General features: G+C 40.7%; 1 protein-coding gene across 1 annotated transcript in view; it reads left to right on the forward strand.

Annotated features, from left to right (window-relative positions):
• LOC139473564 (synaptotagmin-7-like) overlaps nucleotides 1-25,424 on the forward strand; it is a 422,936-nt gene that overhangs the window by 140,695 nt on the left and 256,817 nt on the right. Inside the window, exon 2 of the mRNA XM_071256214.1 lies at nucleotides 7,734-7,976. Coding sequence (XP_071112315.1) covers nucleotides 7,946-7,976 — 31 coding nt within the window. The 5' untranslated portion in view covers nucleotides 7,734-7,945. The remainder of the gene's footprint in view (nucleotides 1-7,733; nucleotides 7,977-25,424) is intronic.

Below are 25,424 nucleotides of genomic sequence, written 5' to 3' on the forward strand. Positions count from 1 at the left end.
CCGTAGCGTCTTTTTCGATGTAAAAAAATAACTTAACTCGAAAGACTCCGACGCAATAATGAATTGTCAGACTAGCTGTATCGATATCTCTCAAAATAGTAGCTACTTACCATACGCTGTGTTTTTATAAGGATCCCAGTTGGGTTTTTTTCGAGCTGGAATGTCATGTCTATGTTATTAATTAGTCCCTTGTAATGGGTTCTAAAATATGGGCAAAGAAAAATGTCAATGGGATGTATTGTAGGAGTGGGGGAATGTAGGAGGTGGGGGCGAGGAAGAGGTGGGGCGGGGGTAAAGAGGTCTGTTCCCAACGTAATCATGTTACTGTAACGTCATTTATTTAATGACGTCAAACGTCAAACGTCAGCGTTAAGCAATATCTATGACAAAGGTTGAACTTTATCTATGTCCAGACAGATACCACTCCGTTTTTACTCCCCAGGGAATGAAGTTCCAACCTTTTAACAGTCGAACATTAAGTTAAATAGGACACTCTTCACAATATAAACAAGCACCAGTGACTGGTGTTTAGTGTATTTTCCGGTAATTTTATACACAGTAACATCAAACGTGCCTTTTTCTATACACAGCTATATCGAATTTCCATCACTGACCAGTCAATCAGCGTTTCTTGCAGTTATACATGGGAACGGCGTTCGATTGACGCCATAAATCCTTCACACAAAAAACTCGACCTTTAAAATTTCCCGTGAAACCTTTGCCCAATTGACTTTTTCGGTAGCGTTTTTTGGTGATCTGTCCTAATGATCGCAAGTAAACATGGCCTATCGCTCTCCCCCTCCACAGGCGACAAGCACACTTACGTTCAATGGATGCGTTTTGACGCACTGAGAATGGTGGCTACCCTTAATCAATACGATTTTATATCGATGACACTAAGAGCTTTGGACTTCCAGCGGAGTATCTTGACACTTAAAGATTCAAATTCTGAGCCATTTCCGTCGGGCAATGCCGACACCAGGCATAAAAGCATATATGACTTTTTTTTGTTGAACATAAAACGAACCTGTCTTGAGACCATAGTCATTCGTAGTAAGAGGCGTTCGGAAACTCCTGGAAGTATAACCGTTGTCCGAATCGCTGGAAAGTATGTTGGTTGTTTTTTCTGAAATATTCCTTGATCATCACCCGTTTGAAGTTTCATTGGCATTATATGATGCCTTTCGGCTAAAAATGTTTAAATAATTCGGAGGTACTTATTCGACTCTAACAATCAAGGATTTTCAGACGAACTTTCATCACGGACTATTACATCAAGCCCTCGTTTTATAAGAAAAAGAACCCTTGGGGTATATTATTTGAGGAATATCTGATTAAGATCATCAAGAGATATATCATTGTCTCATTCTCCTTTTGCTACAGATTTGATTTGAAATATCGACATGGTAAAGTCAAAAGACTGGATTTTCTTGCTTCTTGACTCAATGATCGCCAACTTTGCTTATTGTAGCTGATCTGCAGCCATAACTGACTTTCCGTGTCTAAATTGCATTTAGAGCTCAATAATGCCTCCGAAACACGTGTTCTTCATTCCAGGAACATGCGACAATTTCTCCAAACGTAAATGCCACAATGGTTTTTAAAGAGGAAATAGTTCCAGACAATTGCGAGGTGCTTTCATCCGGGAATCCCTGACACGCTCCATTGAAGTCGTTAAAAAGAGACGCAAAACGATCTGCATAATTTAAGAAGTCATCATGAAAGATATCAGATAGGTGACCACCTCCATGGTCTAGTGGTAGAGCGTCCGCACGGAGAACGGAAGGTCCGCGGTACTTGTTGTTACCCTGTCTGGCGCTCGACATTAAGGGGCTAAAGCAAGGACTGGTCCGCTCGGAGTCAGTATACTGTGTCTGAGTGTGGTATTAAATTGCGGCATGGTATCTCAATGGGCTAGCACTATAAAATAGGCATTAGTCCGGACTAGTACAAGCAGCCACACAGTCACACACACGCGCGCTTTATAAGACTTTGTGTAATAATCTTGAAAGCGACATTGAAACTTATTTAAACTCTGCAGCACCCTAATATTCAATGTAGGTTTTCAATTTGAATGGCATTGCTCACTTATTCAAATCCAAATGTCTTTGATTGTTTGTTGTTTAACGTCGCACTCAGCAATATTCCAGCAATATGACTAAATAATCGACAAGCATAGACGCCTTTTAGAGCAAGAATATGTTGCTATTCATAAAGTACGACTGAACACATTTAACTGTATCTAGGGTGTATTTTTAGATGTAAGACATGTGTAAAATATTTAAAAAATGTCACCTCTTACGGTAAGCATGGGTTGCTGAAGACCTATTCTGATACGACACTGTACTCAAGATCTTAGCAGGTAGCCTAGTGCTAAAAGCGTTCGCTCTTCACGCCAAAAGTCAGGGTTTGAAATCCTAGATGGGAACAATGTGTGTCCCCCGCTGTGATAGTGATAGAATATTGTTCATGGCGTAAAAACCCCACAAGATCTGGACGTGCGTCTTGGAGAAACACGACTTCAGTGATGTATATCCGGTCAGGGCCCCCGCAACTTCCCCGACGATTTATCAGCTGCAACACTCCTTTCGTGGAAACATCTATCAGAGCAGCGGCGTTTATGAAGCGTTACTGTTGGATAAAGATCCCAAATCAATTATAATCAGCCTCTAATTAGGAGACAGGTAGGCTTGTAATGGCTAATGCTGTGGAAATACAAGCTTAATTAGGTATTACATCTTTTGAGTGCTAAGCTTGACATATGGTTATCAAACAAGCGGCATTAATTAACGTGGGCGTCCGTGTCTCTTGCTTGTTGTAAGAACATTGATTTTGACACTCCTTTTCGCATTTGGTACATTAGCAAGCAGGGGCATCATTAATATTCGCGTTCACTGTGAGCGAATGCTGTTTAACGCCGCAGTTTGTGATATTTCATCTGCATCTTCTCGGGCTGTAAATTTGCGAATCCGGACCAGGCAAACCAGTTGCAAACACAACTCCAGTTCCCAAAAAACTTTATTGCATAATTGCGGTCACGGATGATCCATTCGAGTAAGGCGCCACAATACGCTGTGCAGAGTTGTGCCGTAAGATATACCTGAAATCAGTGATCATGGGTTTGATCACAAATCCGCCCTTAATATATTTCTAGGTTTGTCAGCACCATCGCCATGATTGTGGGTTTCACCAAAGTAGACCGCCTCCGTGATCTAGTGGTAGAGCGTCCGCCCGGAGAGCGGAAGGTCCAGGGTTCGATCCCCGACCGCGTCATACCAAAAGACGTTAAAAGATGGTACTTGTTGCTACCCTGTCTGGCGCTCGGCATTAAGGGGCTAAAACAAGGACTGGTCAGCTCGGAGTCAGTATACTGTGTCTGAGTGGGGTATTCGTGTTAAACTGCGGCATGGTATCTCAGTGAGCTAGCACTATAAATCGGCATCAGTCCGGACTAGTACAAGCAGCCACACAAACACACACACGTACATGCACGTCGCTATATAAGTGCAATAATCTTGGACGCGACGTTAAACCCCATTTCACCTCACCTCACCTTTCACCAAAGTAGTATATGTCTTTATCTCATTAAAATTAGAGATTTAAAAGTCTAGGTTCAATGAGATTGTAAAAATCTTAGACAGGCATCACTATGGGGCTTTCTCCCACTCCACACCAGTGAAGTTCCGGGTAGAGAATAGGTCTCTAGCAATCCATACTTGCCGCCTATGCTTGTCGTAAGAGGCGAGGTGGTCAGGCTCACTAACTTGGTTGATCGTCATCGTGTTCCAATTGCGTCATTCTGTATTAGTCCTCTGGATGCACACGTCACCTCAGGCTGAAGGTGGTTTGGGGTCAATTGTCAGTTCACAAGTCAGCATCGGGTATGACCACCATTAACTTAACAGTGACACAAGCTTGACAACGGCACCTCATCGACCACACAAGATGGTTGAGGGATGTAATTCCAGATTTGGACCAAGGCCTGTCAAAGTTAGACCAACGTCACCGGTTGGTTTGGACGAATAACTTCGTCACGTCACGTTACTGTATACCTGTCACATTGCCATCGATGACCACTCATCGGGTTCTGTGATGTGATATAATGCCTTCCCGCACCATTAGGCGCTAACCACAGAATGTAAAATTTTGAACAAGACTGCAGTCAGCGTAACCTTTCATACGACGTCAGTAAACACGCTGACGGCCATCACTGCTGTCACGGTGAAACCTAGAATCATCTGCGAAGAGGACAAACCTCCAGTCCTGCAACCTGAACATCAGATGTTGTCTTGACCATGTCAGTCGCTCAGTTTGATGACGTGGCAGCAAAATTGAGCATGCAGCTGGTCGTCGTGGTCGGATATGCTCTAATAATTTATTATCACAGTCCTTGGACTAATCGGACGTAAGCCGAGGGATATCGCGGGCTGTCTGAAGTTGCAGTCGGAAGCCGAGGGATGCAGCGGGCTGTCTGAAGTTGCAGTCGGAAGCCGAGGGATGCTGCGGGCTGTCTGAAGTTGCAGTCGGAAGCTGAGGGATGCTGCGGGCTGTCTGAAGTTGCAGTCGGAAGCCGAGGGATGCTGCGGGCTGTCTGAAGTTGCAGTCGGAAGCTGAGAGATGCTGTGGGCTTTCTGAAAGCCGATTTCGCAGGTGAACCAGACGGATGTGATTATCTTGCCGACGTGACGTTACTCGTGGACGTCCAGAACGTGGTCGGTCCTGGTGTTGCTCTTGTTGGTACCGACCCCAGAGCGACTTTATGGTGTTACAATGAACACCAAAACTCCAAACAACAACCTTTTGTGCAATTCGGGTTTCAAGCATTCCGGTTCCAAGCAATGCCATTGCACGCAACCCCACATTTTCAGATAGTGAGTTAGTAGGGTTTTACGCCGCTTTTATCAATATTCAAGCAATATCACGGCGGGGGACACCAGAAATGGGCTTCACACATTGTATCCGTGTCGGGAATCGAACCCGGGTCTTCGGCGTTACGATCGAACGCCATAACCACTAGGCTACCCGACCGCCCCATTTTCAGATAGGCGTGGCATGACATAATGAGGTTAGGCCGTCAACAAAGTTTTGCATTTCACAGTTATTTTCACTACCACGATTTACTCCGTGTTTCAATTGACTCGACCCCACGTGTTCTGTGAATGTGTGACGAATTTCTTACTCGTGGGATTTTGTGCATGCAATGCGTTGAATCCACGTGCAATTTCTGGTTCATCATGCGTAACCATGACAATGTGTTTGTACATGGGTTTATCATGCATGATTCTAAACTAAAACATGGCAATTATATTTTAAAGTTATTTTTCATGCTGCACAGGATTTTTCCCTGCTAGTGTATACACTATTTTCAGAAGAAACAGAACATAAATTTATCACACTGGTTCGTTAAGTGGAACAAAATCCACTTGCGTTCTTTTTCCTTTGACTTCTTGTCGAATAGAATTCATAAAACAAAAACAACAACATACTATATCCACAATCAGCAAAACCAACTACATAGATGAACATCATGCACTCGACATCAATGCTATAACCCAGGGGTTCCGGAGCGCAAAACATATCCCTGTGGTCTGGTTGAACTGGTATGTCATCGTACCCCGACCCCGAAGGACGAAGGCCAAAGTGTACATCAGTACTGTGTCTGTTTCGGGCTTAAATGCGCTTTTCGGGGAAACATAATGATTATAACATTCTCTCGTCATGGCGTTAATCCCGTTCCGTTACTTTTGCCTCTGAGTATATTTGACAGTTTGACTGAATTCACACCAGTGAGTGGATGAATGGTATTTTATGCCGTAATCGGCAATATAACAACAATACACCAGCGTGTAGGTTTTGTGCATTGACATACTTTAAGCGAGCGCTTGTTTTCCCCGCGCCGTAACATGGAGATAACATCCACTGCAGAAACAGCCCTGCCCTTCAATCACAACCTCATTGCGAAATATGGCTCGAGTAAATAGGCGGGACTGTAGAGATTATTTGCGTGTGTGACATTCTATCTCTCAGAATCAACAATATTTTGGCTGTGTTTGATCAGGAACAATATCCTAACCAAATACATCGGACACCCGTTAAACCGGGTTCCCTTTATCCGCTACCCCAGCATTCCGGAATTTTATATTTTGGGGGACACATCATGTATGGTTCATAGTGCGAAACTTAATGTTGTTAATAAGGGCGGTTTAGCTGGGAAAAGAACCTCCGTATTAACGGGGTGGTTTCATTGTTCACGTTTTAGACGACTGACTGTGATTATATAACTAATAACGGGTTTTAAGTGTAATCACCAACGGATGGAAAAGAAGTTCTGTTCAAGTGCGGACATGGCACCTCATTAATCGCGATGTAACTGAGAATCTTTGCTTTTGCAGAGGAAACCCGCTCAATGACTCGGTGTTGTGAAGTGGATGTCCTCACGTCACAAACAAGGCCTGCATGATTTATCACAGAGGCTTAATAACTTGTCAGTGAAACGACACACCTCGATCATGCTTCTATGGAAAAACAATGCGACCGCGCCTGCCCCATATATTTTTAGTGTTGGGGTTTAGTGGCAATAAACGAGCGACCACTCACTGCACGGAGCTGTTGGGAACTCGTGTGTGTGTGTGTGTGTGTGTGTGTGTGTGTGTGTGTGTGTGTGTGTGTGTGTGTGTGAAAGAGAGAGAGAGAGGGTGTGGGGGTGTGGAGTGTGGACGGTGGTGGGGGGGGGGGGGGGGGGGGGTTGAGGTGAAATTGGGTTTGACGTCGCGTCCAAGATTATTGCACTTATATAGCATGCACGTGTGTGTGTGGCTGCTTGTACTAGTCCGGAGTGCTACTGATTTATAGTGCTAGCCCACTGAGATACCATGCCGCAGTTGAACATGAATACACCACTCAGACACAGTATACTGACTCCGAGCCGACCAGTCCTTGTATTAGCCCCTTAATGCCGAGCGCCAGACAGGGTAGCAACAAGTACCATCTTTTAACGTCTTTTGGTATGACGCGGCCGAGGATCGAACCCCGGACCTTCCGCTCTCCGGGCGGACGCTCTACCCTTGTAGAGAGAGAGAGAGAGAGAGAGAGAGAGAGAGAGAGAGAGAGAGAGGTGTGTGTGTGTGGGGGGGGGGGGACAAACAGGTGGTTGATAATTTGATGACTATATGAGGTACGGCGATACACAATGGGACACACACTGTAACCGGTCCTCAGCAATCAGCTAGCAGACATGGAATACTGCCGAGCCATTCTTACCATCGACGGAAACAAACGTTTCGACACGACAGTCATTGTAGTGCCGGTCAGGATTCTTTTCGTCCTTGAAGATTCACTGTATTTAATAAAAGTAGTATAAATGTGAAATACGCCAAGGGTCTATACGGTAGGAAGGTCTGCAATCTCTCACTGTACGTGTGTAGTATATATAGCAGATTATCTTAGAAGAGAGCTTAGAGAGATAAACACTCAAGGGATAATCCCCAACAGCTTATCGGTTCAAAGGGTAATATACAGTCCGCCCAGCTATTAATAGCAACGGTATATATCAACCCACCCGTATTCCCGAGAGAACCGAAAGGGATATCGTTGTGCCTCAGTAACGAAAAATAACAAATAGTATTCAAATAACACACACTGAGATACAACCACGTTTTAATCAACATATCCGTTACACAGTTGATAGGTGTAAGAAACACGAGAACGTTGATGTATCTGTTTTCTTGTTTCAGAATGTCATGAGTCAACTACCTCAGCCCTGTCGGACCCCCTGTGAAAGCTGGGGTATTTCCTTGAGAAGTGGTGCGGAACTCGAGTGAAATCAACACGTAAACAGAAGCACGTGCAAAACGTGTCTTTGTGAGAGTGAAGTGTCGGCTACACAAGTCGCGATATGTTGTTCAGAACTTGTGAATAGATCGTGTGTTACTGACCACCGACAATCATGACGGTCTCCGATTCGAGTGCAGATTTTGGTGAGTATTGGCATTTTCTTATAGAAAATGACGTTACTGCACGTCCAGTGCAACGTCACTTTACACTGTTTCCACGTACCCAACTTCGCGGAAATACGCTTACTTCACCTGCATGGTTGAAATAGGTTATGCATTATTTCACCAATTTTGAGATAAGAACACAAATGTGAAAAGTATCTCCAAATATGCTTTCAAGTTGGTGAACTCATCAACAATATGCTGTAAATAGGACTTTAAGATAGACATTTTATTAAATGATACTCCTTTAATAAATGCAATCATCGATTCATTTTTCAACTTCTGGTGTTCAAATGTCTCTTCAATATATTAATGTCTATTATTAATTTAACCATTGATGTACATCTTTTCATATGCATGTGTCGATTTAGAGGATGTTTGATATGAATAGTGATTTGGAGAAAGTCACTTTAAACTGTTTGTGTGGCATGTTCCTGTAGAGAATGGTTTTATTGAAGAGGGATTAGCCTTTGGGTGACTGACAGCTTTGATAAAAGTTCTTCAAATACATGTGTGTTTGTCTGCTAGTTAAATTGTATGATTTATATGATTATATGATATGATTTATTAATTGCTGCTTAGCCTAATTCCTTGTCTCAGTGTCACACATAGTATTAATTACTAGTCAAAAACTACTAAGTTTCGTAAAATTAGTACAAGACAATGGAGCACAGTCTCCCATTAACTGGAATGAATTTCACTCAGAATCACCTGACTTTCACTCAGAATCACCTGAATTTCACTCAGAATCACCTGAATTTCACTCAGAATCACCAGATTTTCACACAGAATCAAATGTAAACACAGATGTTGTTCATTTTCTTTCAGAACATAAAAGTTATTTATTTGACATCTTGCTTATTTCTCATCCTGTCATACTCATCAGGGGCACGGGTGGCCCAGTCGTCTAAGGCGCCGCGATTCGCTATACAGAGTTGCGTCCCTTGGGCACGCCAGAAACCTATGATTGTGGGTTCCAATCCCGATTTGGCTCGATTACGTTTCTAGGTTTGTCAGCACGATACCCGTGCTCATGAGTTTCACCGAAGTGGTAAACGTCTGAGACCTGTATCACTTTGGGCTTTCCTCCCACATTAAGCTGACACGCTGCAATATAACTGGAATATTGTTAAAATCGGCGTTAAACCCAACTCACTCACTCATACGCATCACATCAATATTCAAGGATAAATTCTTTCTAAAGTCCACTTGACATCTATGCTTAACTACAGGAATCTGGGTACTTGCATCATTGTCATCCTTTAAAGCAAACACTTAAGAACCAATAATAATCAATAAATATACAAGGAAGGTTGAATCGTGTTTTGTAATTCCTACTTGTACCCAGTCACTTAACAGTAAATGTATTTGTGATATTAACCATTCCTTTGACTGTCATGCCACCACATCAACAGTCAGTGCGTGTTCATTGCAACGAAATCAATCATGCATGTTCCATCACTTCAAAGGATGTAATTCAAGAGTTGATATAGACAAGAGTTTGTTCATTTCACATCAAAGAGCAGTTTGTTGACATGGTTTGAAATCCCTCCCACTAATGGCATCAGAGAGTTAACCTTTCCTCTGTAGAAGGTAACACTACATGTCATTGTGAGGTGTGTCTCATGTTAAAAAATCAAATGATGTGTTATTGTCAATGAGAACAAGGTTTGATTGCATCCAGTGTATCATCAAATGTTTCGATCAAACATTGATGTGAATTTTATGTATATTTCTCTTGTCATGTGGGGGGCTGTATTAAAAATATTAAAAAGATCTTATTTCATATAAACATAGTAGGGCTGGGACGGGTAACTTGGGTACTCGGGTCGGGTGGGTACTGAGTAGGACCCGGGTACCCACAGGACAACCCGGACCTGTGGTTAGTCACGTGATTATATTGTTTAAAGGCAAAAATTATCTAGAACTCAATGGTTACACTCTATGTGACAAATAATCACATTTCTTTCCGACTATGCACACGTTCCTTCTGACTTTATATGTTTGCATAAAGCTAAAACTTCAGTCAACTTCAGCGTATGCATGACCAGATGATTTTATACCTGTATCTAAATACATTTTGCCAGGGCTATGGTCAAACGTTTCCCAATAGGACATTTGGTACCTATGTCTTGAGACCTACAGCGGGTACCCGGGTAGGGTCGGGTAATAGGGTGGACCGGTTGTACCCGGGAAGTAAATTTGGATTCGTACCAGCCCTAAAACATAGTTATACCTAATATGATGACTTGGTCCATGTTTGCCTGTATTCTACTGATAACAGGAACCACAAAGAGTCTGAGGCTTTCTTTAACATTATTGTACTGAATACAATGCTACAATGTCATCAAACCCATGATAAAAAACACCAATCTTCCTGGCTGCAGCATAAGACCTACATGCACTTACATATTTTTTATTCCCTTGTGTCAGTTTTACAAATGGAGTTGATAATCGAGGTATGAAGATATGATATACATTTGTAATAAATCCCAGCAAACAAGAATTTTTTTTAAAACTAAATGTTCCTTCAAACATGCATGACTAAGGAAAAAAATTTCTGAGGCAAATTTATCCCAAGATCCTGATGTTTCAAGTAATGAATGTGCTTTTTAGCAGTTTCAGACAATTGCTCTTTTATATCTTATGTATGCTTAATCAATGGATTCAATTTGTACCACAAATAACACCTCTATGAAATATTCATCAGTTTGAGAGGAAAAGGAAGGCTTTTGAATTAAAACCTAACACAGACTTGATCTCAAGACACCATCTCAGAAGACAAAACCAAAAGCACATCAATGTAGATTAATCATAGAAGATAAGTAGCTAACAGTCCTTGCTTCGATGACTTTTAGGACCACTGTCATGTAATAATCTCTTCAAATCCGCTGTCTAACTGACTCCAACCTCTGATCATTCACATGATATATTAATAATTAATTTTTTCTTGCCGATCCAATTTTTTTCCAAGGAGATGGGCCATAAATTGTTCCAGTTGTCTATGGAAGTGGTATTAAGGTGGATATGATGGTGAAGTAATTGACGATGGTTGAGTGGTTGTGTGTGGCGGCAGTGTAATAGACATCACAGCTGTTTCTTCTGTCCATTGCACTGGAAGTATATAAACGTGTAGGATGCCATATGGCTTAATTTGAAACCTTGATGTGAGGTCTTTGTGATGGATGCAATAATGGGATGCTGATACGAGCTGATATGCAAGAAGTAGCAGGGAGTACTTATGGTAAGCTTTGTAGGATATTGTCATTCGTATGTCGTAGGTTTCGAAATTCCATGTAAACATTAGAGCTCTAATGGAACTTTTAAAATTGTAAAGGTTAAAAAAAGTTCCTGGTGCCAAGGGGGCATGGGTGGCCCTGTCGTCTAACGTGACATATTCTATGTGCAGAGTTGCATCCCTTGGGCATGCCAGGAACCTATGTTTGTGGGATTGAATCCTGGTTGCATGGATTATGTTCATAGGTTTGTCAGCACCGTAGCTGTTCTCGTGGGTTTCACTAAGGTGGTAAACATCGAGGAACTGCATCACTTTGGGCTTTCCTCCCACATTATGCTGACATCAAGGTAAAACTGGAATATTTTTAAAAGAGCATTAAACCCAAGTCACTCACTCACTCCTGGTCACATGTGCTTGAAGGGCTTACTCAGAAATCTATTTTATTAAAAATATCTTGCAATGTTGTGTATTATCAGGCCTCAAGGTTACAACTAAAACGGTCGACAATGCGACCTAAATTTCAGTTTGTCTACTGTCTAAAATTCAGAGGTAGCCAAATGACTACCTTGAAAAATATCTATATATATAAATTCTATTGCTACACATCTGTAGACAAAAAATAGATAACAGCTGATCGTGGAAAACATGTCTGCTAATAATTGTTCTCGCAAATAATAAACCGAAATACATAAATATTAATGTAACTAGTACTGTATTTTAGTTGTCAGTGCTCATTGGATAAGCAAGAATATACCTATATAATCTGGTAACATAAATTGCATCATTGTGTGTCATGTTCGAGTCACAAGTAACAAAAATCAAGTACAGTTTCCACTAATATACAGTTCCAAGACTAGTGCTATGACTTGTACATATTATAATAGTTATTTGATAAAAGATGATTTCAAATGCTTTTGGCTACCTACAATATTGGCTTGACTTCTTGATTTTACCACTGGCTACCTAGAAAAAAATACTTGTAGCCAAACGTCTACTTGGTAAAAATTTAAACTTTGAGGTCTGATTATACAAAGCCTGTGTTTAACGCTCTCTAGCAAATGTAATCTGCACCAACATGTATATTAAACATATAAATATGGTAATAAACAGCATGTTTAAATATAATGGGGATTCAGAAATTGAATGGTATGTTATCAATCTCAGTGAAATGGAAGGCAGAAAACTTTCTAAATGACACTGCATTTGAAGATGGTTCAAAAATATTCCTGCTGGAAAAATTAAATTCCAAAGAGCGTTATTAAACATCCTTGAGTTGTGAATGCAGTGACCCTAATGGTTTTGGAATTTGTGAACAGGTGTAAAAAAAATCGTAGGTGCTATCTTGGAAGCCACAAACTTTAGTAGAGAGCCTCATGGCTGCAGTTATTTTCCCTGGAGCTTAAGCAATATTTTAGGAGCCAACCCTGTTTCGCAAGGAGCCAAATTCAGATTCAGATTCACTCTGACAAGTGATGCAAGATTACCTAGTAAAAACATCAAAGCATGCACTGAAGTTTTGAAGATAAAAATCCGAAAGTGTAGAAATTGATGTCGATAATTGTAGTGGAGAAGAGTTTTGACATGTAGTCACTTTATATTCAACTTTCTGATCAATTATGGGTGAAAAACATAAAATGTAGAGGAGTCATTTGTCTGTCTCCATCCGTAAATTTTTCACATTTTCAGCTTCTTCTCCAGATTTTGAGGATTAAGCTGAAATATTGGCGAACACGCTCATAACCATATGTGGCCTCACTTTCTTTGAAAAGATAAAAATATAATTAATCTTTCGACAAAATGGAAAGATCATCAAATATTGGAAGTTTTACAAGAACATCTCATAAACCATATTGATCAGAAAGCTGCAATTTGTAAGACTGATACTAGAGATAAGTTGTACTGGGCTTGTTCAGGACGTCATGATCAGCAATCAGCTTTGGTTGTTGTCGCCAATGTTGCAAACAACAATTTCCACTTGTCCAGAAAAGCTTGTTTGAGCTTGTGAAATTGTTTACAGCTGTTTCTGACCTAAGAGGTTCAGACTTATGCAGAAGATCAAAATTTAATACTAAGTTTGGTTTGGTTACATTTTAAAAATAATTTGATGATTTATTTTCACCACGGTAGCAGTGCTGACAAAATGTGTTGCGGAACCTGTTATTATACCCTATCAAGTTTGTGACAAAAGTATGTCAATTCCTTATTTTGACTTGAACCATATGTTCCCCTGTTTACCTCTTTCACATGAACAATTTACTTGCCTTTGCATGTGTTTTTGATGGATGCCACCAGTTGCGCTGGATGTGATCACTTTTTCATGAACACCTGGCCATCATCACTATTTGATAGTGATTTATTTAGTCTCTAGGTAAAATGACTGTTATCATACAGTATGTAATCTGAAAACAGCTTTGCTAGATTAATTAGGGAGCAGCCACTTGCTTTTCAGAGGGTGGGGGGAGATTTACTGATTTCTTTTAGCATATGCCATGCATTGCCTCTCCTTCCCCTTGAAAATCAAATGGTTTCCTTCTAGAATTTGGTATTGTTTTTTGGTTGTTGTTGGTTCTAACCTTCACAGTATTGGAATCTGAGCAATATTCTACAATTCCTTTAAAGGATATTGTTTGTTATTGCCAGACCAACATCGGGTTTCTGGGGCAATTTGGTCACCACTGCCTATGCTTGTCATAGAAACCGTCAAATGGGCCTCGACAGATATTTTTCAAATGTTTTCATGTATATATTCAAGATGCTCCAGTGATTTCATGCACTTCGCGAGAAAAGAATCGCTTTATTACAATATAGATCTTGAGTATCGATCAGATCGTCTTGACTGGGCGTTGCCATTTTGTTTGAAGCAAATGCAAGTGATAAGAGAAATGAAATATGATTGGTCAATAGGAGAAACATAGAAGGGACAAAACTCGTAACAGCATGGAAATTCAAGTCTAGTTCGGCAAGGATAATAACTGGACCTTTATAGTCAGTTAACATGGTTAATGCCCTTTCCTAGGGAAGATGACACAATCACTTATTGTGAGTTTATTTGAAGGTCGACGGGGAGGTTTATTTCTTTAGATAAGTGTCTTCAAACTAGGATCCTGCTATCAGAGCTATTTTATTGGCAGGCGATTTCTACCCTTCTAACTGCAAGTGCTGATGGCAGAAAAACAGCACATTTTGTTGCACAAGACTGTTATCTGCTTAATCCAATATGGTTGCCAGCCATCAGCTGCTAGTTACACAATGACATATGCTCAGAAACATGGAACCTGTCCCTGTAAATTGGAAAACTGCCTTTGTCCACAATTGTGTTGTAATTGGCATCCAGGTAACTTCAGGATCAGCAGTGATGTTAAGGCCACAGTATGATAATTATTAGATTTTTATCCAAACTGTTTCAAAAACTTGAGGCAGAAATCAATATATGTATCTTTTTTTATGTTTGTTGCATTAATTAACAAACTGTTCAGGTCATTTGTTGAAATTAACTGCCAACATGTGAAGATCCGGGTAGAATAGGTCTCCAGCAACCCATTCTTGCCGTGAAAGGTGAACATGCTTGTCGTAGGAGGTGACTAATGGGATTTGGTGATCAGACTTGCTGATTTGGTTGATGCATGTCATCTATCCCAATTGCAGGATCGATGCTCATGATGTCAATCATTGGACTGCCTGGTCCAGACTCGATTATTTACAGATTGATGTCATAGAGCTGGAATATTGATGAGTGCGGCGTTAAACAACAAGCAATCAAACAAACAAACAAACAAAACATGAACTTCAAACTGATGTAAAATGGTTGAAGTGTTAGTTTGTCAGGCTTTCCAAGTTTGATTCCAACATGGGTACAATGTAGGGCTAGGAGAGCTAACTCAGATACTCGTGTCGGATGGGTACTGAGTAGGACCTGGGTACCCACAGGACGACCCGGACATGTGGTTAGTCACATGATATATTGTTTAATGACAAAGATTATCTAGAACTCTATGGTTACACTACAAATCACTAATGTTTGCATTTATTTCTGACTATGCACCCATTCTTTCTGACTTTTCATATGGTTGAATAAAGATATAACTTAAGTCAATTTCAGTGTATGCATGATCAGATTGTTTAATCCTGTTTATCTAAATACGTTTTGGCAGGGCTATGGTAAAGAAAGTGCTTGAAACCAACATTGGGTACCCAGGTAGGGTCGGGTAATAGGGGGTAATAGGTACCCAGGTAGTGAATTTGGACTCCTCCCAGCCCTAGTACAAAGAGTTGAGTCCATTTTAATGCCCCTTACCAATATGGCTGCTAAAGGTGTCATAAAACATAAAAAAACTCAAAGTTTGAAGCACTTCGAGTTTCCTCTGCATATGAAAGCAATCAATACATGCATTTTTCATTGACTTTTCAAAAGTGATTATTCCTTGCTGGTACTTGTGATGGAACTTGTAGAAGTATGTTTGCTTTGTAAGGAGACCTGTTGACACTTCTATAACCACATTGCTGAAACATCAGATCTGTAATGCTTCAGCAGTTCAGCCAATCACAGTATACGATTTCAGAACCCATTTTGAATGTGTCCAACGTGTGCATTCAAGAACTAAGTACCTTTCAGTACGGAACCAAAGGCCAATTTGTACAGTTTCTGAATTCTGTATCTTCATCTGGAAGCCTTTCAGAACCCTGGAAATCGATAAACAAGATCTGCACCTCCATCCTGCCATCTTAACCCTATTTCCTTGCTGAGAAACCTGGCAACATTGTTGAAGGCGAGAAATCATATCTTTTATGTATGAGGCCTGTTATTATGACATCTGTTCACTATATTGAGATCTCTTCCAGTCAGATTTTCAATCTATCCTCTATTCAGTCCCTTACTCTCAATAATACTTTGGCTGTTGCTTTATGGGTGCCTTGATTTGAGGATGTTTTACTGCGTCACTCAAGGGTGTCTTAATGTTACAATAGCCGATAGTCCACTCTCCATTGCTCTTGTCGCCACAAAGCTATTTCAGTAGATCCTAGCAGTGCGTTCTGGACATTGTCCAGTCCATCAAGCCGCTAATTGGGTTTTCGAGATTGGTGAGGTGTTGATAAGCTTTGAAAGAGAGGCTTGTCGGTTTGAGGGTGTGCTGGCTTCCTTAATAACAAATAGAGGAAGTGCCTAGTCAGCATCCTGGCAGTCGATGTGCATTTGTTGCCCGAGTGGTTCCCACGTTGTAATTCTATCGGCCAAAGCACCAGTCTTCTGCCTGATTTGTTTTTTTTGTCATCTTATCTGGTTTGAGTTTTATAAATGTTTAAAATGATTCTTTTATTAGTGTCAATTGCTGCAAGATATTAAGCTTATGATGCTGCAAATGACTTTTTAAATCCTTAATGCTAACATTGGAATCTTAGTTGTGGCTTGAATCCCCAGGCCAGTGTTATGATTAGGAGGGCAATCAGATATAGGAGGCTAACAAAGAGGAAGTTAGGGCACATGAAGAAGGGAGTGCAAGAGATGAAGGAAGGAGGGCAATTGATGAAAAAATGAGGGCAAGTGATGGGAGGAAGGGCAAGTGATGAAGAATTGAGTGCAAGTGATGAAGAAGGGGTACAAGTGATAAAGAAGGGGGAGGGCAAGTGATGAGGAAAGGGAGGGCAAGTGATGAAGAAGGGAGTGCAAGTGATGAAGAAGGGAGTGCAAGTGATAAAGAAGGGAGGCAAGTGATGAAGAAGGGGTGCAAGTGATAAAGAAGGGTGAGGGCAAGTGATGAGGAAGGGAGTGCAAGTGATGAAGAAGGGAGGGCAAGTGATGAAGAAGGGAGGCAAGTCATGAAGAAGGGAGTGCAAGTGATGAGGAAAGGGAGGCCAAGTCATGAAGAAGGGAGGGCACGTGATGAAGAAGGGAGTGCAAGTGATGAGGAAAGGGAGGGCAAGTGATGAAGAAGGGAGGCAAGTGATGAAGAAGGGGTGCAAGTGATGGAGAAGGGGTGCAAGTGATAAAGAAGGGAGGGCACGTGATGAAGAAGGGAGTGCAAGTGATGAGGAAAGGGAGGCCAAGTGATGAAGAAGGGAGTGCAAGTGATGAAGAAGGGAGTGCAAGTGATGAAGAAGGGAGGCAAGTGATGAAGAAGGGAGTGCAAGTGATGAAGAAGGGAGTGCAAGTGATGAAGAAGGGAGGGCAAGTGATGAAGAAGGGAGTGCAAGTGATGAGGAAAGGGAGGCCAAGTGATGAAGAAGGGAGTGCAAGTGATGAAGAAGGGAGCGCAAGTGATGAAGAAGGGAGGCAAGTGATGAAGAAGGGAGTGCAAGTGATGAAGAAGGGAGTGCAAGTGATGAAGAAGGGAGTGCAAGTGATGAGGAAAGGGAGGCCAAGTCATGAAGAAGGGAGTGCAAGTGATGAAGAAGGGAGTGCAAGTGATGAAAAAGGGAGGGCACGTGATGAAGAAGGGAGGGCAAGTTATGAAGAATTGAGTGCAAGTGATGAAGAAGGGAGGGCAAGTGATGAAGAAGGGAGTGCAAGTGATGAAGAAGGGAGGGCAAGTCATGAAGAAGGGGTGCAAGTGATGAAGAAGGGGGAGTGCAAGTGATGAGGAAAGGGAGTGCAAGTGATGAAGAAGGGAGGGCAAGTGATGAAGAAGGGGTGCAAGTGATAAAAAAGGGAGGGCACTTGATGAAAAAGGAAGGGCACATGAAGAAGGGAAGGCACATTATGATGAAGGATGGGCACATGATTAGGAAAGACAGGCACAGATGAGGTCACATGGGTGGGGACACATGAAGACAGGGATGCAGAGATCCACAAGAGGGCAACTCACACAAAACACGAGAATGTGCTGAATCAGTGTTGAGGTTGCCTGGCCTCCTTGAACCCACTCACAGGAAGATGTATATGCTTCTGGCACCGAATAGCAGAGGAAAGTGCCATGCACTTAATACATTACCTTGGGACAACTGTTCTACCATTTATCACAAAACGTTTTCCACGTAGTTTTCCAATTTTTTTCTTCAAGGCACAGTTCAATATATTTTGCCCATAGACATATGGGCAGTTATTTGCAGAGTTGACTGGCCCCGTCCTCACTCTGGTAGGTGGTCAGTGAAAGCCTGAGACGGGATAGGGATTTATGCAGTCTGTCATGGAACACATTCTTTATAGAACAAGTCATCAACATAAAACATACTCCAGGATTAAAATTACCATTAGTGCCCTATTCCAAGCCAAATGCTTATGATTTAAGCTCGAATTGTAGTGGAACTATCAACAATTTGACATTCTCAGGGTTTAGGTGGTCCAATGATCAAAGGCCACAATCCCTGGGTAGGTGTTCCAAATCTGAACCAGTGTCATCCCCAATGGTCATGGAGAGGACATCAGAACTAACCCCAGTGTCCTTGCTCTGCAGAGTTGTTTCCCTTACCCATGCAAGGATCCAATATTCAACCACCTCATGTCGTGTCTGCCTCCATGGTCTAGTGATAGAGCGTCCGCACCTAGAGCAGAAGGTCCAGGGTTCGATCCCCGGCCAAGACATACCTAAAGACGTTGAAAAATGGTACTTGTTGTTACCCTGTCTGGCGCTTGGCATTAAGGGGCTAAAACAAGGACTGGTCGGCTCGGAGTCAGTATACTGTGTCTGAGTAGGGTATTCATGTTAAACTGTGGCATGGTATCTCAGTGAGCTAACACTATAAATCGGCATCAATCCAGACTAGTACAAGCAGCCACACACACACACACATGTGCATGCACATCGCTATGTAAGTGCAATAATCTTGGACACGACATTAAACCCAATTTCACCTCACCTTTACCGATGTTGTCAAGTCTGTGACCAGTCTCTCTTTTGGATTTCTTCCACATCAAGCTGACACACCATGATGTTATTGAAATACTGTACAGGGTAGCCCATTACAACACCTTCCAGTTGAATGTCCCTCAATGAATGTCGCTCAGTGAATGTCTGTCAATGAATGTTGCTCAGTGAATGTCACTCAGTGAATGTCGCTCAGTAAATGTCGCTCAGTGAATGTCCCTCGGTGAATGTCGCTCGATGAATGTCGCTCAATGAATGTCGCTCAGTGAATGTCCCTCGATGAATGTCGCTCGATGAATGTCGCTTAGTGAATGTCCCTCGATGAATGTCGCTCGATGAATGTCGCTCAATGAATGTCGCTCAGTGTTTTCACAGGAAAACAGCCCAAGGCATCTTGTCTTGTCTTACCACATTCTCCTTTTCATTTTTATTATAAAGTATAAGGAAAGAAGATTTCATATTTCATGTCAAGTTTGTGAAATTAAGGACTTAATGTTTTCTAAAAAATCAACTTTTCATTTATATTTAATTTTAAATAGGATTTCCCTTCACATTGAGGACATATCATGTTTCCTTGATCTAATATGATAGAACTTAACAGAGATTTAGAGGGAAATATATCGATCTGAATTTATCTTTACATCATGAGTTAAATATTGATGAAGGAACATGTTGTGCCCAGTATATTGTGTTCTGTTAAAGGTTAAATGATAAAAAAATTGATTAAGAAAGTTTTGTGTTTTATTCCTTGGGAATTCTATGCATGAAATTGCATTTTTTCAAATTGGTAATAATATTTTATTGGCACACTACACTATTCACATTTTTCAAGAACACTTATCACTTTTCAGTGACCTTAGCGATGAAGAAATTTTAGGTGCTTGATTCTGCATGATTTTTTCGAGGAAAAAAAAAAATTCTGAAAAGTTAACTGAAGCATTGAGTTGATAGATTGATTATCATTTGTGTTCTTAAATAAGATTAATTTACTCTTTTGGGGTCTGTATGAAAGCAATTGTCATCATGCTTTCACGACTTAAACCTGTCATGCATCAATTTGTGTTGGGTTATTGTGGTATTGTGTAGGTGAGTGGTTAAGCGTTGACTTGTAATGTCATGGACCCTGTTTGAATCTCCATTTGGGTAGAATGTGTGAAGCCCATGTATTGTATCCCCCTGATAGGACTGGACTATTGCTATAAGCTGTGTAAACACTCACTCACTCACTCACTCACCCACCCTCTCACTCACTCACTCACTCACTCACCCTCTCACTCACTCACTCACCCACCCACCCACCCACCCTCTCACTCACTCACTCACCCACCCACCCACTCACATACATATAATCATGATGTCATATTCAACAAGAAATTGTCATATTAACAAAGGCTTTTGAATTATCAGAAAAAAGGTAGTATTTTACAAATAATTTCCGCACCACAATACTTTTTCTTATTATGTATTGGGCATGGGTAGCCTAGTGGTTAAAGCCTCTGCTCATCACAACGGAGACCCGAGTTTGATTCCCCACAAGTCATACATAGAGATTATTACAAGATCCTGTGTGTCATACTGATTTTACGTATTGTATATTATTCTTGTATTTCCTGAGCGAGACCTTTTTAGTATCAAGAGATGTATCATAGGAACAAGTGTATGGCAACAAGTCTAGTGATAAATGACGTATTGACCACCAAGACTACTTTATGACTTACACCAGCTCAGCCAAGGATCCTCACAATCAGGTTTATATAGGCAAACATACAAAAGCACATGTAACTTGGATTCCGACAAGATGCTGGTAATTGGAAGTTTATAAACCAATACCTTATTTCCCCTCCGGTCTATTTTGGGCCAAATCTGGCTCATTTGGCTTGTTTCTTCAAAGGGTAAAATTAATTTGGTCGCGTAATCAAAAGTTTTTCGATAGAACTCTTAAGACAGCGTATTGAGCCTTGATTGCACAGCAGGGTTGACCTATACACTGGCTTGGTCAGTTCCGGTGTCTGTCCCTACTGACATCATAAAACTCGAGGAGAGGAACAGCTTAAAGTTATTGTTAAAACTCAAGGACAAATATTTTTAGGTTTGGGTGTAGTTGGGTGAAACAGTGCTGGATTCCATCTGCCTCCAGCATGCAGTGTTGATTGTTTTGTTTTAGTATTTATGTTCCTCAGCATCTGCATCTGTGTTAATGCCTGAAGGATGGGGAGGAAGACGTGTTTCTTTCAGAGATGCTGAGGGCTTGGGGTCTGGTCGACAGTTGGTTTTGGTCTCATTAAAATGGATGATCTTGCCTTTTGATATGCTTCTGAAAAAAAACAATTTTTTGTGGAATTGGTATGATATCATTTTTTTTATCACTGTTGCTAAACATGTTATTGCCATGGGAATCTGGGTTTCGCCTCACCCAGTATAGCTGGATCAGATCCTTCGCATGGAGAACGTTTCAACACATGTCCACTTTTGCCATAAGAACAACAATAAGAGAAGAGTCAATCTCATTACAATCAGACCTCAGTTCTCCCTACCGCTGAACAAAGATCTGAGGACATCCCATTAGGGGGTCACGTCAGAACGACCTTTCATCCGACCAATCAGAGCATCGCTTACCAGATTATGAAAGTGACAGTCGGAATGTGATTTCTAATCATGCTACCTCTGAAACTTTAACTCCGAACGATAGTTATGGGTTTAGCGACTGAATCCATACAATCTAGACCATCTATTAGCCATTCCAGAATGTTCTTTTGTTCAGGTTGCAAATTTGTAATAGAGAATTTGTCAAAATATGTTTCGAAGCGTAGTTGCCAATTTGAAATTAGTGCTGTAAAGCACGAGAAAGCTGCCTTCTGATTGGTCATTCCATTGGTCGGTCAAAGTTTGCAAAAGGTCGGTCTGACACGACCCGTTCTTTGATGTCCTCAGATCTTTGTTTAGTGGTAGCGAGAACTGAGATCTGATTTTACTGAGATTTGAGAAGTGTAGAAGAGTCATTACTGAGAGGGGGGTGACTTGTCTGTTTGATGTGAAACTGCATATCTTTGATGGCTTTTACTTCTAGTCTATGATACACAACAAGGATAGATCTAGATATACTGTGAAAATATCTATAATTATTAATCCCACTGTTAAAATATTAATTTGAATTGGGCAATGAATCCAAAATCAAACCAGCAGAAATTTCCTTCAGAGAATCGATAAAGTATTAATGTTTTCATGTTGTTCAATGCAAATCTAATAACCATTTTTCTCAATCTCATTAAAATCAGATCTTAGTTCTCGCTATCGCTAAACAAAGATTAAAGGACATCCCATTATGGGCTACATCAGAACGACCTTTCATACAACCAATCAGAGCGTCGCTTACCAGATCATGAAAGTGACAGACAGAATGTGTTTTCTCAATCATGCAACCTCAATATTTAACAGGGGGTATTCCGAACGACAGTTACAGGTTTTATGATTATATCCATACAATCTAGGCCATCTTTAAGCCATTGCAGAATGTTCTTTTTATGAGTTTTAACATTTTTAACCGAGAATATGTCAAAATATGTTTCGAAGTGTAGTCACCAATTGGAAACTTGTGTTGTAAAGCTTGAGAAAGCTGCCTTCTGATTGGCTAATCTCAATTTCTTGTCAATCATTTCTTTGATAAGTCAAAGTTTGCTAGAGGTCGTTCTGATGTGACCCAGAATGGGATGTCCTCAGATCTTTGTTTAGCAGTAGAGAAAACTAAGATCTGATTTTAATGAGATTACCATTTTTCTAGACTAGATGTCAATACACTGTAATTGTTTTGCATGAATCCTGGAATTTTGGAATTCTGGAAAACCTATGCTTGTAAGAGGCAGTTATAAAATCCAGTCTCCACCCTTGCCGAATTCGGCTGGAATTTCTGTGGCTATTACAAGTTACGTCCCTTCTCTATTCCTTGTATTGACCAATCAGATTCCACCTCTCATGTCACATGCATTTGTTTCAAACAAAATTGCGGCACCCAGTGAAGATGATCTGATCGAGAATCAAAATCGTTTTTGTAATATAAAGGGTCTATTTTTGCGAAGTGCATCCAATCACATGAGCACCTTAATTAAAAACATTAAAAGATTTGGAAAATATCTGTTGACCCTGATTTGGAGGTACATATGCCCTGCAAATCCTGCAATCAACCGAAATCTGCACATCACTTTAAGAACCGAATGTCAGTTTCATTACGCAATTTTGATTGGACTATGCATAGACTCGTTAGTCCAGCCAAAATAAAACTCCGTAATTGCAGCCTAGTTAGGCAAGGGTGGAAAGTGGACTTTTATAGTCAGTAAATGTAAAGATGTTCATTTAAAAATGCTGGATACATTGAACACGAGCTAGCAGACATTTTTAACCATTCTCAACAGTTCCAGGAACTACTAATGGCACCTTAATGGACAGAACACAAACAGGAACATGTGCGTCTGTCTGTATTGTCAGGTGTACCATCAACAAGAGGAGTTTGCAAGTTAGATCTAATAACTCGCGAAATCAAAACTCCTGATATAAAAGTTTTATGATTTTGTGTGTTTGCTATGCAGAAAATATGGTTTGAAGTCCTTCTTCCTGTTACACCCCCAGATATTAGATTGGGATGTTATTGATGAGTTTCAAGCATCCTTGTCAAAATCGACATTTGAAAAATGATTTTCATTTGTTTGCCATCACTTCTTTTCAGCTGAAACTTTTGAATTTTATTGATTTTTGTGATGGTTTTCATCCCAGTGTTAGATTTTGCTCTGCTTCCTATAAAATATATGTACTAATTAGTGAAATGTTGAGTATTTTTAGCTCCTGAGTGCATTGATTCTTGTACAGATGAGGAAATGTTTTTTTCTGAGTGTAATTAGTTGCTTTGTCAGACACCTACATAAGACTTGCAGGGTCTGCAGAATGCTGATGAAGTAGCATCATTGTACAGTTTGGATCAGAAATAAGTACCCTTTTGTTGTCATTCTTAAAGTAGGAACATAGCTATCCAGTTTGCTACCACAAATTGTAATGTGGACTTGAAATCTTAAGCTTTTCCAGGTTTTGTTTGTTTGTTTGTTTAATGTCACGCTCAGCAATATTCTAGCTATATAATGTCAGTCTGTTAAATAATCGAGTCTGGACCAGACAATCCAGTGATTGACATCACGAGCATCGATCCACGCAATTGGGGTACAATAACATGCGTCAACCAAGTCAGTGACCACCCGATCATGTTAGTCGCCTTTTACGACAAGCATGGTCGGCTTTTATGGCAAGCATGGGTCACTGAAGACCTATTCTACCCCGGATCTTCAAGGGTTCTATGGCAGGTTCCATGGGTTGTGGGTGGGAAACTAATAATGGTCCTTAATCTGTCAAGTCCAGTCTTTCACCTAAGTGCTGAACACCAAGCACCTATATAAGTCTCCACATTCAGAAGACATGTTGTGATATAACCTTCATACTGTTCAGAGCTGTGCTAACCCACACTCCTTCACTGTTAACGGCTATATCAGCCTGATTTACATCTCTGTACTGTCTTCATCAATAATATGTTCCCCCTTTTGTAAGTAAACCAACTCTGAGGTGAGATGGGTTTTAACACTGTGTTCAAGATTATTGCACTAATTTTAGCAATGTGTGTGCGTATGAGTGCTTGCTCTAGTCCATACTAATACCAATTTTATAGTGCTAGCCCACTGAGATACAATGCCGCTGTTCAACATACCCAACTCAGACACAGTATACTAACTCCAAGCCAACCAGTCCATGTTTAAGCTCTTAAATGCAGAGCCCCAGGCAGGGTAACAACAAGTACCATCTTTTAACTTCTGATGACACGAAGCGGCCAGAGATTGATACCAAACCTTCCGCTCTGCGGGTGGATGATCTGTCCACTAGACCACGGAGGCGGTCAAACCAACTTTGAAGTCTTTGATTGACATTTATGATTTGGAAGAACATGAATGCATGACACTTTGCTATGGATAACAACTTCTAAAAGATGTATTAAAGCTACTACTTGCCCCATAATCAGATTAATAGGAGCAAGATGGAGCTCTGAAATGTTGTTTAAAAGAATAAAAAAGGTTTTATCCATAAAAAAGTATCATGTATTAAACCAATTTTGTTTTGTTGATTTCTGGATTTAAGACTTGATTTTAAAATATTTCCATTTTACTATTTTACATCTGGATGGATGCAGTTCCTTTCAATAAAACATTACAATAGATATTGCGGAGATCCTCCATAGTTTCTGTGTGTGATACTAGAATATATTGTTTGTGAGAAGAACACTTGTGAAATCAAGTTATCACAATACGAAGAATTGTGAGTCGTGGTTCATAGATCGTATAATTTCATTATGAATCATTTGTCTTC

Source organism: Haliotis cracherodii, unplaced genomic scaffold (assembly GCF_022045235.1).
Source record: "Haliotis cracherodii isolate W230 unplaced genomic scaffold, xgHalCrac1.p SCAF_3, whole genome shotgun sequence".
Lineage (NCBI taxonomy): Eukaryota > Metazoa > Mollusca > Gastropoda > Lepetellida > Haliotidae > Haliotis > Haliotis cracherodii.